At 40.1% G+C, this 17823-nt stretch overlaps 1 protein-coding gene across 1 annotated transcript; it reads right to left on the reverse strand.

Annotated features, from left to right (window-relative positions):
* Positions 1–502: 502 nt before the first annotated feature.
* LOC126605375 (E3 ubiquitin-protein ligase RKP) lies at positions 503–17301 on the reverse strand. The gene is made up of 11 exons (XM_050272756.1): positions 17114–17301; positions 15153–16790; positions 13324–14145; positions 12715–12875; positions 12245–12383; positions 11592–11675; positions 10856–11137; positions 10629–10760; positions 2119–2318; positions 1429–1633; positions 503–1217 (listed from the first exon to the last, which is right to left on the reverse strand). Exons 2-11 carry the CDS (start codon positions 16647–16649, stop codon positions 924–926), a joined length of 3816 nt encoding a protein of 1271 aa, XP_050128713.1. The 5' UTR covers positions 16650–16790; positions 17114–17301; the 3' UTR covers positions 503–923.
* Positions 17302–17823: the final 522 nt, after the last annotated feature.

Here is a 17823-nt window from a genome sequence, read left to right on the forward strand (position 1 = left end):
AAAGACATCTCACTTATAAGTGAAGACCGTTGTACTAAGTCTCTATTTCTTTTTGGAATAAATTGATTGCAAGCTTACCATTTCCGAAATTCGACGCTAAGCCATATCACTTACAAGTGAAGACCATTGTACTAAGTCTCTATTTCTTTGTTTCTTTGTTTTGTTAATTGAGTTAGTTGGACTTGGGTTTGAATGACCAAGCCGACCTCAAGCCTACCTTGAGCTATCTCGTAAAAAATTTCAAGTTGTTCACGAGCTTTACAAGCCAAACATACTAATGTTCAAGCTTTATAATAAGTTTACGGTCTAAAACGAGTTTAACTTATTTTTGTAAAAAATAAAAAAAAAATCATAAACTTAATTTAACTGATAGCCAAATTGCCAGTTTACTCCAAATATTCTAATCATGCATTCAATATCCCCTACACTTTTAAATTTGGATCAAATTATTAGCGGGAAAAAGGAGAAACAATTGCAAGCACCATTTTTGACATGCTCTAAATTTCCAAGTGCAGTAACGTTCAAATCAACAATAAAAAGGCTGCATTGTTAGAGAGACAGAAAGTCGAAAGATTTTCCTTTGCATTTACATCTCATATTTACAAAATAATGCCCTCTAAACTCTTCTACAAAATTCTTAACCAACCATCCCCCGCTATGATCTTCTCCAGATCCTAACTATAATAACTGAAATCGATCATATACACGCTGTATAATTATAAATCTAACTGCAGAAATTGGAAGTAACTTATCTTCTATATTTCTTTCGTCGCCTCCCCTCTTCCTACTTTTTCTTCCTTGTCACAACCATCTGTGGCTGTCGCTTAGGCAGCAGCGATTGATCGGTTGCTGATTACCTCAAGGATCACTAGAAGGAGAGACGAGAACACAAACTAAAAAGAAAAGACAACAAAGCAATGTTTTCAACCCGTCTTCTCGCTGATCCGGACAACGTCCATGACTCTTGCATTGCAAAAAAAGCACCTGTGGCAATTCAAAAGATGCCTGGTTATGCAGCCATAACATGACCTGTGGGAACAAGGTGAAAACTGAGCATCTGCTTCACGGGCATAACAGATGCAGCACATGCCATCATCCCCATCCGTTTCTCCCTCGCATATTGTATTTTCTTGTGATTGGCTCCGGCTGAGGAGGCTCAGAAAATTCTCTAGCTGGGCAAGTTTTACAAGATAAGCATCGCCTCTAAAGGTTCCAGCCTGAAAAATAAACAAACTACAGTATAAACAAGGACAGCAAACACGAAAGATTTGCGGACAATCCAATGTAGAGCTTTAATAGTGGTTATTGATGTTCAATTGTACACAAGCAGTCAACATTACACTTGAACTGAACTTGCTTCGAAGGAGCAAAAAAAAAGGAGTTTTAAGAAGAATTTGTTTCTTGTTAGAGAGAGAGAGAGGAGCAAACCCAGTTGTAATCCAATAGGTACTGGAATCTGCATTGAAAACTGTCAAGGCAACCCATACTTGCAAAGATGCTCACAACATCATTGTGCTCCCTGCATTCCATATGCTCACCGGCATTTAACAAGTTTAAGATAATTCCTACAAGAGGTGCCAATATCATCCCTCGGTTTACTTTTTCTAAAGATTGGCCATGTCGTCTCAGCAACCTGCCAAAAAATCCATAAATGTTAAGGTAACTAAGTAAACAGACCAGGTTCACATTATCAAGGCCAAGGTCATAAGAACCAACAATGGGAAAGGTAGACCACGCTACAAAAGTCTAAAATTAACAATGAAAATTCCAAATAAATCTGAAAACCATTAGGAATCATATAAGGAAATGAAGTTCATGAAACAGTGTGCAATTAATACCAATCCCCTTACATGAATATGTGTCCTTTACGGTACAATGCAGCATGTCAGTTAAAGCACAATCATTCATATCAAATAAAAAAGGAGACAAAAGATAAATGAGGAAAAGAAAACACTCTGGAAGATAGAGGAGGACTTCATTTGCACTCTAGAATTTTCTTGCATGCCTTAATGTGAGGGCATAAAGAAGTGTGAGACTTCATTTTTGGAGTGCATATATCATCTCAGAAGATAAAATGGAAAGCAATAGTAGAGTGCATTTGCAAGCATAGAATCTTACAAGTCAAAAAACTCGGCATCTTCTGCTGATGTTATGTGGTTCAGAATAAAGACAATCAACTCAGTCAACCTTCGAAGGTTTGTTTCAGCTCCAAACAGAAATGCTTGAGGTATCGCGTGGGTACAGAACTCCAAAAGCCTTGCAAGATTGCATGAAAGATCAAATATGACACTGCATTTCTTTTGCTTGAACTCTAATACCTGCAAAAAATGTTTTCCCAAATTACAAAAGAAGTCTGATGGGTAAATACAAAAAGACTGGAACATAAAATAGCCAAGTCAAATTGGTCAAATATTAGGCCATTTATTTCCATTATTATCTCATTAGCCAAAACCAAAACTAGAACAATATTCTATTTTGCTACTAAGAAAAATAAACCAAAGTTCAGACAAGGTCCAAATTAAAAAAGCATATTGATTATACATATTTTATCCAAATAAGAGGGTCTCAAACAACAGTGACTTAAAATATTAAGTATGCTTTAACAAATGTGCCCTCGTTATTTATTCTGCCCAAAGAGATTTTGAATATTTGGTAAGGAACATATTTGGTTCTGCTTTCAAGAAATTTTGGAAACCGAGTTACAGTTCAGAGGTTATCTTTTTTATCTTCCAAAAACTACTATAGACAACAACAACAACAAAGCCTTTTCCCACTAAGTGGGGTCGGCTATATGAATCCTAGAACGCCATTGCGCTCGGTTTTGTGTCATGCCCTCCGTTAGATCCAAGTACTCTAAGTCTTTTCTTAGAGTCTCTTCCAAAGTTTTCCTAGGTCTTCCTCTACCCCTTCGGCCCTGAACCTCTATCCCGTAGTCACATCTTCGAACCGGAGCGTCAGTCGGCCTTCTTTGCAAATGTCCAAATCACCAGAGCCGATTTTCTCTCATCTTTCCTACAATTTCGGCTACTCCTACTTTACCTCGGATATCCTCATTCCCAATCTTATCCTTTCTCGTGTGCCCACACATCCCACGAAGCATCCTCATCTCCGCTACACCCATTTTGTGTACGTGTTGATGCTTCACCACCCAACATTCTCTGCCATACAACATCGCTGGCCTTATTGCCGTCCTATAAAATTTTCCCTTGAGCTTCAGTGGCCTACGACGGTCACACAACACGCCGGATGCACTCTTTCCATCCAGCTCGTATTCTATGGTTGAGATCTCCATCTAATTCTCCGTTCTCTTGCAAGATAGATCCTAGGTAATGAAAACGGTCGCTTTTTGTGATCTTCGCTAGATTGCTCCGGTCATTAGTGTGGATAAGTATATAAATGGATAGAGATAGGAAAGCAAACACAAGATGTACGTGGTTCACCCAGATTGGCTACGCCCACGGAATAGAAGAGTTCTCATTAATTGTGAAGGGTTTACACAAGTACATAGGTTCAAGCTCTCCTTTAGTGAGTACGAGTGAATGATTTAGTACAAATGACATTAGGAAATATTGTGGGATAATGATCTCGTAATCACGAAACTTCTAAGTATCGGAGTGTGGTGTCGTCTTGACTTGCCTTATCTGTCTCATAGGTAGATGTGGCATCTTCTCTGGAAGTACTCTTCCTCCATCCAGGGGTGGTATCTTTAACTGGTGGAGATGCACAAGGTAATGTATCAATTTCACTTGAAGCTTACTTGTAGTTTCAGGCTTGGTCAAGCGCGATACAAACCATGTAGTAGGAGTCCCCCAAGTCGCCGAGCTAGGGGGTCTGCTGAAAGAGGTGACAGACAAGGTAAGCAATCAGAGTTCCGACTGATTGTTCACCTTCTCCCCATCTTGCAGCAGCATGAAGGATAAAGAGAAGAAAAATGAGAAGAGATGATATGAGATACTTTTGCTTTTGAAGAAGTAACTTTCCACAGGCTTATTCTTGAACTGAGCTGGAGGGTTTTCTGGTTTCCTCCAGAGTATAAGGCCGACTGAAAAATTTGAGGGTCAAAACAAGTCCATCAAATCTAGAGTACGTTCCACCCTGCTGATATGGGATACTTTTGCTTTTGACAGAGTAATGGATGTATCGGCACGTGTGCTGTTACGCTTGTCTCCACATGCTTCCTTGTATCCTTCGCACTTGCCCTATCTGTTCCTCAAGCAGATGCGGAATCTTCCCTGGAAACATAAGATGATGAAGATGAGTACTCGAGAGCAATGCCAGGTAAGTAATCAGGTAAGGGGTTCCAGGCAGTCAGTTCCTGGCTGGAAGCTTGATTCCAAGTACTGACTGATTGCTCTCTTTCTCCTTGTCTTGCAGGTAAAAACAAGGCCAAAAGAAAAAACAGGGAAAAAGCATGATATGGGATACTCTTGCTTTTAACCCTGATGATATGAGATATTCTTGCTCTAGTATAGCTTGTTTGCAGAGGTATTATCGGGGGGAAAGAAAGCTGAATATTTCGAAAGGCTTTGTTGGGAGTGCCCTCTCAGATATGATGAAGGGTTGAGCATTTTTGCAGGTCTGCCTGTCCGTTGGGGATGGAGGTCGACATATATAGGAGTCTCCCTAACAACAAGTAGTAATGCTATTCCTTTACCCTGCTTGGTCATAGCACGGTAGTGGGAGCTGCCAGTTTCACATGTTTTAACTCTGTCAGAGCACTTTGAAAAAGTGGTCTGTGGTATCTGGCTCTCGAGATTCGGAGAACGATGCCTCTTCGATTTTTGAGAAAGCAATCATGCTGGGGGTCTGACTCTCGAGATTCGGAGAGCAGTGTCTCTTCGATTTTTGAGAAAGTAATCATGTTGGGAGTCTGGCTCTCGAGATTCGGAAGGCGGTGCCTCTTCGATTTTGGAGCAAGCAATCTTGTTGGGAGTGTTGTCTCGAATGTGAGTAAAGGTTGGACATGTTTGCTAGTCTACCTTGCCACGAAGCACAAAGGTTGACACACAGGGACTTTCCAATTATCCAGCAATGGTACTGTTCCTTTACCCTCTCTTCGATTTTGAGAAAGTAGTCATGTTGGGAGTCTGGCTCTCGAGATTCGGAAGACGGTGCCTCTTCGATTTTGGAGCAAGCAATCTTGTTGGGACTGTTTTCTCGAATGTGAGTAAAGGTTGGGCATGTTTGCTAGTCTACCTTGCCACGAAGCACAGAGGTTGACACACAGGGACTTTCCAATTATCCAGCAGTGGTACTGTTCCTTTACCCTTGTGGGTAATAATATGGTAGCTAGACCTTCAAAATTTATGTGTCTAAACTTTGTTAGTGCTGTTTCTTTGCTATTCTTTTACCTTTCTTGGTCAGAGCGATGTAGTGGGAGCTGCAAGCTTCACGTGCTCAACTTTGGCAGAGAACTTTGGCAAAGTGATCTGTGGTACCCATGAGTTATTGTTGCGTGTGGGAAGTGGGTGATTGAACAGTAAGATTCATGTGCTTTCTACTTCACCAGAAGTCTTCGACAAAATGCCCATAATTTCTGCAAAGCTGAGTGTGCGTGTGACAGGTGCTGACAAGGCTAGAAAAGTAGGTGCCTCTTCGATTTCTGAGATCGGCCCTCGTGGTCTCTGAGCAGCCCAGCTTTTGAGAAAGCGAGCGCCTCTTCGATTGATTCGGAGAACGGTGCCTCACCGATTTTTGAGAAAGCAATCATGCTGGGGGTCTGGCTCTCGAGATTCGGGGAGCAGTGTCTCTTCGATTTTTGAGAAAGTAATCATGTTGGGAGAGTGGCTCTCGAGATTCGGAGGGTGGTGCCTCTTCGATTTTGGAGCAAGCAATCTTGTTGGGAGTGTTTTCTCGAATGTGAGTAAAGGTTGGGCATGTTTGCTAGTCTACCTTGCCACGAAGCACAGAGGTTGACACACAGGGACTTTCCAATTATCCAGCAATGGTACTGTTCCTTTACCCGCTCTTCGATTTTTAAGAAAGTAGTCATGTTAGGAGTCTGGCTCTTTAGATTCGGAGGACGGTGCCTCTTCGATTTTGGAGCAAGCAATCTTATTGGGAGTGTTTTCTCGAATGTGAGTAAAGGTTGGGCATGTTTGCTAGTCTACCTTGCCACGAAGCACAGAGGTTGACATACATGGACTTTCCAATTATCCAGCAGTGGTACTGTTCCTTTACCCTTGTGGGTAATAATATGGTAGCTAGACCTTCAAAATTTATGGGTCTAAACTTTGTTAGTGCTGTTTCTTTGCTATTCTTTTACCCTTCTTGGTCAGAGCGATGTAGTGGGAGCTGCAAGCTTCACGTGCTCAACTTTGGCAGAGAACTTTGGCAAAGTTATCTGTGGTACCCATGAGCTATTGTTGCGTGTGGGAAGTGGGTGATTGAACAGTAAGATTCATGTGTTTTCTACTTCCCCAGAAGTCTTTGACAGAATGCCCATAATTTCCGCAAAGCTGAGTGTGCGTGTGACAGGTGCTGACAAGGCTGGAAAAGTAGGTGCCTCTTCGATTTCTGAGATCGGCCCTCGTGGTCTCTAGGGAGCCCAGCTTTTGAGAAAGCGAGCGCCTCTTCGATTTCTGAGATCGGCCTTCGTGGTCTTTGAGCAGCCCAACTTTTGAGAAAGCAAACGGCTCTTCGATTTCTGAGATCAACCCTCGTGATCTCTAAGCAGCCCAACTTTTGAGAAAGCAAACGCCTCTTCGATTTCTGAGCAGGCGCCTCTTTGATTTCTGAAGCTCCGTCGAGTGCAGATTTTTATAGAGGCTGGCATTAAGTTCCAAAGCACACTTGAATCTCCACCAGTAGAAGCTTCATTCTTGCACTTCTAATATCTTGATTTGTCCGACCTCTTCTCTCTTCAACACCTTTGAAAATGTCTAGCCCCTCCGACCGTCGTTTTGACTTGAACCTTGTTGAAGAGGCAGCCCCGCCTTCTCCAGACAACATATGGCGCCCATCCTTCGTCTCCCCAACTGGTCCTCTTACCGTTGGGGATTCCGTGATGAAGAATGATATGACCGCTGCGGTGGTGGCCAGGAACCTTCTCACTCCCAAAGATAACAGACTACTTTCCAAACGGTCTGATGAGTTAGCTGTTAAGGATTCGCTGGCTCTCAGTGTTCAGTGTGCAGGTTCTGTGTCTAATATGGCCCAACGCCTATTTGCTCGAACCCGCCAAGTTGAATCATTGGCGGCTGAAGTGATGAGTCTCAAACAGGAGATTAGAGGGCTCAAGCATGAGAATAAACAGTTTGCACCGGCTCGCACATGACTATGCTACAAACATGAAGAGGAAGCTTGACCAGATGAAGGAAACTGATGGTCAGGTTTTACTTGATCATCAGAGATTTGTGGGTTTGTTCCAAAGGCATTTATTGCCTTCGTCTTCTGGGGCTGTACCGCGTAATGAAGCTCCAAATGATCAACCTCTGATGCCTCCTCCTCCTAGGGTTCTGTCCAGTACTGAGGCTCCAAATGATCCCCCTCCGGTGCCTTCTCTTTCTGGGGCTCTACCGACTACTGAGACTTCTCCTAAGCAACCTTTGTGAAGGCTCCCTCTTGTGTGTTTATTTTGACTCATGTATATGTACATATTTGTAGCTTATCGGGGATATCAATAAATAAGCTTTCCTTCATTTCAACGTATTGTGTTAAATACACCAAAGCCTTCTTCGCTAAGTTCTTTGAATTTTCTTTTGTTGAAGCTTGTATGTTGAAGCTTTCTGAGTGGAGCATGTAGGTTGGGGTAGTGTTCCCTTAATTTCCCGAGTGAGGAAAACTTCTTGGTTGGAGACTTGGAAAATCCAAGTCACTGAGTGGGATCGGCTATATGAATCTTAGAACGCCATTGTGCTCGATCCTGTGTCATGTCCTTCGTTAGATCCAAGTACTCTTAAGTCTTTTCTTAGAGTCTCTTCCAAAGTTTTCCTAGGTCTTCCTCTACCCCTTCGGCCCTGAACCTCTGTCCCATAGTCGCATCTTCTAATCGGAGCGTCAGTAGGCCTTCTTTGCACATGTCCAAACCACCGTAACCGATTTTCTCTCATCTTTCCTTCAATTTCGGCTACTCCTACTTTACCCCGGATATCCTCATTCCTAATCTTATCCTTTCTCGTGTGCCCACACATCCAACGAAGCATCCTCATCTCCGCTACACCCATTTTGTGTACATGTTGATGTTTCACCGCCCAACATTCTGTGCCATACAGCATCGCCGGCCTTATTGCCGTCCTATAAAATTTTCCCTTGAGCTTCAGTGGCATACGGCGGTCACACAACACGCCGGATGCACTCTTCCACTTCATCCATCCAGCTTGTATTCTATGGTTGAGATCTCCATCTAATTCTCCGTTCTTTTGCAAGATAGATCCTAGGTAACGAAAACGGTCGCTCTTTGGTATTTCTTGATCTCCGATCCTCACCCCTAACTCGTTTTGGCCTCCATTTGCACTGAACTTGCACTCCATATATTCTGTCTTTGATCGGCTTAGGCGAAGACCTTTAGATTCCAACACTTCTCTCCAAAGGTTAAGCTTTGCATTTACCCCTTCCTGAGTTTCATCTATCAACACTATATCGTCTGCGAAAAGCATACACCAAGGAATATCATCTTGAATATGTCCTGTTAACTCATCCATTACCAACGCAAAAAGGTAAGGACTTAAGGATGAGCCTTGATGTAATCCTACAGTTATGGGAAAGCTTTCGGTTTGTCCTTCATGAGTTCTTACGGCAGTCTTTGCTCCTTCATACATATCCTTTATAGCTTGGATATATGCTACTCGTACTCCTTTCTTCTCTAAAATCCTCCAAAGAATGTCTCTTGGGACCCTATCATACGCTTTTTCCAAATCTATAAAGACCATGTGTAAATCCTTTTTCCCATCTCTATATCTTTCCATCAATCTTCGTAAGAGATAGATTGCCTCCATGGTTGAGCGCCCTGGCATGAACCCGAATTGGTTGTCCGAAACCCGTGTCTCTTGCCTCAATCTATGCTCAATGACTCTCTCCCAGAGCTTCATTGTATGACTCATTAGCTTAATACCCCTATAGTTCATGCAATTTTGTACGTCGCCCTTATTCTTGTAGATAGGCACCAAAGTGCTCGTTCGCCACTCATTTGGCATCTTCTTCGTTTTCAAAATCCTATTGAAAAGGTCAGTGAGCCATGTTATACCTGTCTCTCCCAAAACTTTCCACACTTCGATTGGTATATCGTCTGGGCCTATTGCTTTTCTATGCTTCATCTTCTTCAAAGCTACAACCACTTCTTCCTTCCGGATTCGACGATAAAAGGAGTAGTTTCTACACTCTTCTGAGTTACTCAACTCCCCTAAAGAAGCACTCCTTTCATGTCCTTCATTGAAAAGATTATGAAAATAACCTCTCCATCTGTCTTTAACCGCGTTCTCTGTAGCAAGAACCTTTCCATCCTCATCCTTGATGCACCTCACTTGGTTTAGGTCCCTTGTCTTCTTTTCCCTTGCTCTAGCTAGTTTATAGATATCCAACTCTCCTTCTTTGGTATCTAGTCGTTTATACATATCGTCGTAAGCCGCTAACTTAGCTTCTCTGACAGCTTTCTTCGCCTCTTGCTTCGCTTTTCTATACCTTTCACCATTTTCATCGGTCCTCTCCTTGTATAAGGCTTTACAACATTCCTTCTTAGCCTTCACCTTTGTTTGTACCTCCTCATTCCACCACCAAGATTCCTTTTGGTGTGGGGCAAAGCCCTTGGACTCTCCTAATACCTCTTTTGCTACTTTTCGGATACAACTAGCCATGGAATGTGTACAAACAAGAAAGCACTTCCCCCTTTCATTACTCATTCTGCCCTATCAACCCACATTAAGGCTTTGAGTAGCCTTGTGGTTGTGGGCATCGTGCCCATGGTTTTGAGTAATCTCTTCCCTTCAGGATTTGTTCCAGTAAAGAGTACCCCATACCAAGGCTCCACCAGAGGATTTGTGCAAGTTGAGGGTTTGGGTTGCCCAAATACACGGCTAGGGTTTGTCGATAAGGCATTGGATCTAGGCAGAGACGAATTCGCATGCCAGTCCAAGCTAGACAAAGACAGACTTGCTTCACTTAATTTGTTATGGGCCTTTAATTGCGTTGTATTATCCATCTTCAGAACTGGATTTTTCACTACACCTTTTTTTCAGCAACTAAAAGCACATAAAAAGTATTCTTTAATATGAATTCCTAGCATCATGCACAGAAATTGTAGTGGACAAGAATTTCTAATGCTAAGGATGCTTTGAATTCATGTTTTCATTTAGTGGTCATTTCCAAATACGTTTTCACTTTATGAAAAAGGTTTCAGAAAATACAAAACTGGTTCTAAGTTACAGCGTCCATACAGCATTTCATTCAAAAACACCAAAACTGTTTTCCATTTCCATTCCTCAAACGTCCAAACAAGTTTGAAAGTTTTCTGTAAACTCCACCAAACAAGCCCTAAGACATGTAAAAATTTTCCTTCGATGTGTGTATACCTATATATAATACCACATGAAACTCTTTCTTCTCAAGAGGACCAAGGTGTTTAAGCTTAGAGATATATATCCAGAAAACAGAGATAAAACTAAGTAAAACATAACAACAATATTTATCCATACCTGGTACTTCTCTTGCATTTCTCTGACAGAAATTGAGAATTCAGTCATTGTCCAGCTGAGAGTGTTAAATAGGCGATTGAGAAAAGCTGAGAACAATTCCTCATCATTGATACATGTTTCTCCTAACAATCTCTATATGGATTAAGAGGTAAAAGAAAAATCAGAACCTATTCAGTTGTATTAAAGTATACGATAAAAATCCTAAAGCGACAATGAAGGACATTCACCTGGAAGACAACAGATGAAGATGACGATTCTCCATGCTTTGAAGAACCAAAGCCAGATCCCTTGCACAAACGCAGAAGAATGTTCGTCACAGGAATCCAGGATCTATTATCAAATGCTGACAGCAATGCCTTAGGCATCCTCTGGGTGGCTGCTTCATTACTCTCAAAAACAGACAAATACTCTTTGTACTGTACCAAGACTGAGATTGATTGGAGAAGCAGATCCCTAAGATCTGCACTCGATATTCGAGGATCGTTGAAGTGCGTGACCACAAAAGTGACCTGGGAAACAAGACACTCAAAAATCTAGGGAAAACAAACAATCCAAAAGAAATAACTCATAATCTTCATTAAGTCCTGCCAGGCCATGTCAGGCCATGTTTTGGCCTGTCAATGACTGGATCCAAATTTCAGAGGATCTACTATTTGCTGAGATGAAAAAATTATACGAACAAGATGTGTGATTACAAATTATATGAACCAAAACAAACATGCGGAAAATCACATAAGACATTGTTTTCCTTCATAGGCATGCTTAAATATTGAATTTATGAGATAATATTGTTCAGGTAAATCAAAATATAAATTATCTCGATGCTCAACTATCACATCTAAACCAAATAATTTATCGTTTTCAAATCCATGAGGCCTACATTTTGTATATTTCATTATACCCCAAGCAGAGCAGAGCATAAAATAGTAAGTAGGAAAGACAACATTAAAAGAATAAACATACAAATGAAGCAAGGCCTTGCTTGATAAATATCGATGAAGGTACAAATGGAGGATCACTTTTGCGCAATACATGGAAGCAATCGACCTGCAAGGAAATAGAAGAGTAATGAATAATTCCAAATATAGTGCTTCGGAAGAACCGGCACAAAAGCTCATTGCAATTTGCAGCTAAATCCAGTATATCCAGAAACTTTAACAAGCAGATGAACTTTTTTCTCTCTTTTTTAGATTTGTCACATAAAAAAATCAGAGGTTGACTTATTTGTAGAAAATTAAAAACTTGCTGTCTCAGAATATTCCCTAGCAGTTGTATCCTAATGTAATTCCAGAACTACTATAAGGGTGAGCACATACTGCATCCACCTGATACTCTTCTTGAGAGTTACAGTAACATGCAAATGTCACCATCAGAGAAACATTGAATGATATAATTTAAAAAAGGAATTGATGAAACGGTTATCCTTATTACATGCAATAAAACAAGTGCAAACACCAAAGTCTGCTTATTACAAAAACAAGGGAAAACACAAATATTCTCCTATCAGTAAGGAAAACACAAGCATTCATACTCAAAAGCAAGCTCACATAATTTTATGACGACAATTCATTGCATATCAAACTGTGTTATGTTCAATTAAAAAAGAGTTAACTTACAAGAGCTTCCAGATAATATTCAGGGATATAAAGGAACAGCAGATCGACTTTGCTAAGAACCAAAAGCAACTGGACGGTCCATATGCATGTTGCATACATTCCTCTTTGCTTCCATCGAGAAAATAGAGAAATACGGTACCTGCAAGGCAAGACAGAGTGATGAAGGAAACAGATGTAGGTAAATGTGTGCAAATAACTAATTTATGTATAATATTTTTGGGTGCATAATAAATTGCATAAATTAAATGACATGTTTAGCTGTCCTTTTATCAGAGATCATTCTCAAGACTCCACTTAGCAGTATACCTATAAATATGGTTAAACTAAACTAACAAATAATGCAATGTATATTAAACAGAAAAATGGGGGGCAAAATTCAGTTAAATCTTCTGAACACTTGGAGGCATGAAAATTGATGAAACAGTCATATACAAATTATGGAAACAAGCTAATCTTCAAGGTCATCTTACCAAGCACATTGTCTGACACAATCAATAACTTCTTCTCTATAACCATTACGAGCTTCTTTCAAATGCTTTAATTGCTCACTGCTAGTTTTTTCTCTTAATTGTTTATCAGCTTCTTCCATGAGGGATATTGACTGTGACTGGTGAGACATGTAATATGATGCCTGCAACCAGGAGTTTCAATAATTCAGAAATCTCATAACAATCAGGATACAAGCGCACACAAATACTCACAACAAGGGGGATACAACCAGGATAGCAGCTTTTTCCTTGAGGCATTTAAGATTAATCAACAAGAATACAATGATTATAATTGATAAATAAAAGCTCACAACAAAATAGCAGAATAAAAGAATGAGAAATAGAAGACCACAATTAAATCAAGAAAGGATAAAACCAAACAACAGTTTACCATTCAAATCAACAAATAGAAGATCAAAATTCCTGCATTTTAGCCTTAACAAATTTTCATCTTTTTAAGAATGTTAACCTATTAAAGCCAACCACAATCAGACTGATATTGAGCACGTTAGGCTAAGGATAACAAAAACATTTATCAGCAAAATTCTGTATTCTGTAAAGACGAACAATCATACCCCATTATCTCGTTACCTGCTTAAAATTTGGTGCAAGACCTATATGATACAACAGCAGCAAAACGTCTAGAAGTTCTTCTTCTCTGAGCGTAGCTGAAGACATATTACTTTCCCTTGGTACAAACCTCATATGCTGCACTGGGTGATAACTAAATTCAGATTCAGATTGATAACTAGAACTAGCTTTATCTTCTATTTCATCATTCAAACTTCCAGTACTGCATTCTGTAGCAACATGGGCAGATCTCTCTGGAATGGAACTGCAATGGACACGAGAACCTTTGGCTGTGTATCGAATTGGATACTTTGAGATTCTTGTAAAATCATCATTGTAGCATGAGCAACAACATGGTTTTTTTGTAGTTGAATGAGTCACTCTGGTTTCTTCATCGTCCATACAGCCTTCCTCCCACCGAATTAGTTCTGTTTCCTCATCATATGCCCGGTATGATTTTGAAAGATGACTAAACGACCCTCCAAGCCTAGAACTGTCATTTCGATGAGGATCATTTCTAAGAAATAGACCTACAGGAAAGCTTCGGTGACCACCCCTATGAAGAAAACCAACATCAGGGCCATTTTCAGTGCCTTTCAACCAGCCGCAAATATCGCCCATGCCAAACCCTTCGGATAAGAAATGAAGTATGACTGTGTACAAAGAAACCAGAACAGAATTGCTTGAAACTCCAGGAGGTGGAAGATTGCGGTCGGACCCTCTATTCTTTATTATAAGGTTCTGTAAAAAAGTTCTGAACACTGAACCAGGAAACTGGGGAGGTGTCACAGGTGGTATAAACTGTATGACCAAGCGACAGAGATCCCTATGCTTCTCCTCAATCTGCGAATAATAATATGTATTGTCAGCTAAAAATTAGTGTGGAAGTGCACAATGTGAACGTTCCCCATAATAAGCTCTAAATAACTATGATCAAGGAAAACCCCAATCAAACAAGCTGCGTATGTTATATATTGTTCATTATGTCAAACAAATAATGCAAATTACTGTATAGATCGATTTAAAAAAAATTCAAATATTTATTAATTAACTTCACATCAAATAGAAAGCAGTTCTCCCCAAACTCAGTTTACAGCATACACCAAGAAAAGGAAATTCATCACTAAGGTCCAAGCTTAATTTTTATTTTTTAAACTAAAAATGACAAAATCATGGACTTTTTGTACAAGGAAATAAGCATGTATATTTTTCTCAAATAAATAAGTATGGATCTTTTTCCCAAAGAAATAAGCATGGAATTACACTTTCATATGAATACAGGAATATGAAACTAAATTTTTCCTACGAAGCACAAATGTCCTTATCTCTATATTTATCAACTCAACTCGTTCCCAAACATGGCCTGTTTAGATGAAATATGCCTTTACCTTCAATTAAAAAAAAGCAAGAAACATATCATGCACCATAAATTTCAAAAAATTCAAATATATTATAAAAAGTTTCATGGGATTACCGTAGAATCCTACTCATAGTTTCAAATGGATCTTATGTGTATGTTTCCTGGTAGAAATAATAGAAAGACATTTATGTGTACTGACAATGTATATGATTTTAAATTTTATTGAACACTAAACTAACTTATATGCCTGACTTGACCTAATTGAAATCATCCACAGGGGAAATTGTGAAATTCATAATACTTCGTGCTCAATCACTCTGACAAATGTTTCCATATACTTCCACTCTAGTTTATCAAGATTAATATTTTCTAAAAGATTCATCACTTAGCCCAAATTTCACATTCTCAATACAACATGGACGATACAAACAAGATAAATTCAACAATGGCATCAAATAAAATCAAGCTCTTTAGCTCAATATGTTATTACCTTACTGACAGCTTCAGATAAAGCTCTAGTTGTCAACAACATGCTACTTTCATATGACACATCCTCACTTGAACCAGGCCAAGAAACAGATGGTATCATGGATTCAAGGTCATGCTTGTTTGGATTCTTCCGTGACAGAAAACCTTCAAAAAGGAATTCAAAATCAGGTGATTTCCACCAAAGCACCATAAGTTCTTGTTGTTGCAGGATGTGGCATGCCAGTGCAAGGTATGGGTACGACCCTGAACATGGGCAGTCTTTTAGAACCAGCAGAGTTGTTTTGCAAGCACAAGCCAAGGCATTTATGAAATGTTCAAACAACAAATGTGATCCTTCAAATTCTAGAAAGACATCAAGAACTCTATCTAAACTTGAATAATCATGTGGAATCTGCAACCCGAACACTTCCATCATGAATGATAGAAATGGACCCCAGGCAATGTACTCTCTGCTCCACACATCTGCTCCAAGTACTGAGAAAAATTCCTCACATATACCATGAGAAACAGGATAAAAAAGTTCTTCATGTGAAACAAACCTCTTCAGTATCCTCAACTTCTGAACAGAAGAGTGATTTGCCTGCTCCACCGAGTGCATACCCAACAGCCTTGACAAGCAATACAGCAACTGAGTAGCAAACGGAACCAAGGATGGAGGTGCTTGAAGGGGGAAATAGCTTTCAATGGGGAATCTAAAGGGGCGGGCCCCAAAATTTAATTCACATCTTTCGCCCTGAGACAGAGAAACTGCAGGATAATATCCAGATCCTGGTCCCATCTTACGAATGCCATGAAATGCGGGCCCAAGTGAAACACCATTTCTGTAGAATGATATTTCATTACAATCCAAATCTATGCAGCAGCCAATGGCATCACCAACAACCCATGACTGACCATAAGGCTCAGCTTCCTTGTTCCATTTTCTAACCCTCCTCCCATCAAATGCATATGAATCATCAGCATCACCTACACCCTTATGGTCAGTGAAAGGGCAAGAAACAGTTGCCCAACCAAGCTGCTGAATACCTGAAGTTTCTAGAATAACTTCATACATCCATTTACCTTTCCACACAAAAGCATTAGCCCTGGCACTGCTGAACATCGCCAAGCTCTCTACAAGCAAAGGTGGCTTCATAACTCTAATATCACCACGAATACTGGATTCATCAAGACCAATGATGTGGGGCGCACAGCCATCTCCAGAAATACAAACTCCATCTCTGTTTCTAAACACACTTGAACTTGCATGCAATTTAGAGAATTCACTCTGTATCAAACGACGAACTAGATTGCTGTCAATTGGACTGGCCAGCGGACCAACAGATTTGTTAGGGAGACCAAGAACATACTCTAAGGTACGCTCCACCGATTGATGGCCAAAATCATCACAATTTGAAACAAGATGGGTTTTCGACGAGTTCTCTTTACTGCCTTCGCCATTCAATAACACAGCTAGACCAGAAGAAAGCCGACCAATTCGTAGGCCGTCCTCTGCCATTCTGAACAAGGACAAGCAATATATGCCCAATTCTAACTCTAATCTTCGTTCAAACTCGAACGCTCCTTACGAAAATCCAGTTATCTCCAAAACCGATCCATCCAAACAAAACTCAGACGCCCTTCAAATCACAACCACGACCTGAAAGTTCACGGTTTCAACACATACAACTAAGTTTCAGAAACAATCCACACAACTTGTTTTGTTTGGTGGGCACATTGAAAACACAAAAATAAGATCAGCACAATTGACGGGCAAAGTTAACCAACATTTTTACATTTCCCACCCCCTTCCCCGCCCTCAATTTTCTCGGGAACCAAACAGGGATCAAAAGAAAATTGAATTGGAACAAAATTCGAAATTAATCAAAAAATTGAACAAAAGAATACATCAATGTCCAAAATTTTCAGCGCTCAAACAATGAAATTGCACATAAAATTGAGAAATGATGAAGATGAACTCACAGGTCCTGTCGTTTTGACAGTAGAAAGCGGCTAGGGTTTTGCAGCAGCCATTAAAATTAAGCACCGTCCATAACGTGCGACAGATAGGAGAGACGGGGAGAAGAGACGAGGACAAAAATGGAATTCTGAAGTTTATCGCCCAAAGGTCCGGGGGAAGCGAGAGACAGGACAAACAAAACAAAATACGAAAGAAGAAGCAGCTGCTGCTTCAACCCCACGCACGCTGACCCTCCAAGCCCTAAGGATGGTATTGACCGACACGTGTCGAGCATTTGCTATAGTAACCGGTTGCTGACATGGCGCGTCGTGCTAAACTGCGCCTGTAAATATACGTGGTTTTTTTTTTTTTCGCTAGTTAATGATGTACGTTGTTGGTCTCTTTATTTTGTTGAGAGGCCTGTCGCAGTGACACGAATCCATGACACGTGGACTTTTTCAATTTTAATTTAGGAAATTTTATTTAAATCCAAACAATTTATTGGATAAATTACATTGTACTCCCTCAGGTTTGGGATCTATTACAATCACATGCAACATCTTCAAAACATTTAACTTTCATACCTCAACTACTATTTTATTTCAATATAATATCTCCGTTACATTTTCCATCCATTGATCCGTTAAAAGCTGATGTGGCTGCCACAGTTGTGTTACGTGGCAAAAAAATTAATTTTTTATTCATTTAAAATATTATAATAATTTATCCTTTA

Source organism: Malus sylvestris, chromosome 15 (genome assembly GCF_916048215.2).
Source record: "Malus sylvestris chromosome 15, drMalSylv7.2, whole genome shotgun sequence".
NCBI lineage: Eukaryota > Viridiplantae > Streptophyta > Magnoliopsida > Rosales > Rosaceae > Malus > Malus sylvestris.

What these genes read in the sequence shown, in the direction of transcription:
- LOC126605375 (XM_050272756.1), bottom strand. Translation starts at nt 16,649, where the DNA reads ATGGCAGAGGACGGCCTACGAATTGGTCGGCTTTCTTCTGGTCTAGCT. An exon ending in CTTCATCTGTTGTCTTCCAG is followed by an intron (nt 10,761 to 10,855) that starts GTGAATGTCCTT and finishes TAATCCATATAG; the next exon opens with AGATTGTTAGGAGAAACATG. An exon ending in GATGCCGAGTTTTTTGACTT is followed by an intron (nt 1,634 to 2,118) that starts GTAAGATTCTAT and finishes ATTTTTTGGCAG; the next exon opens with GTTGCTGAGACGACATGGCC.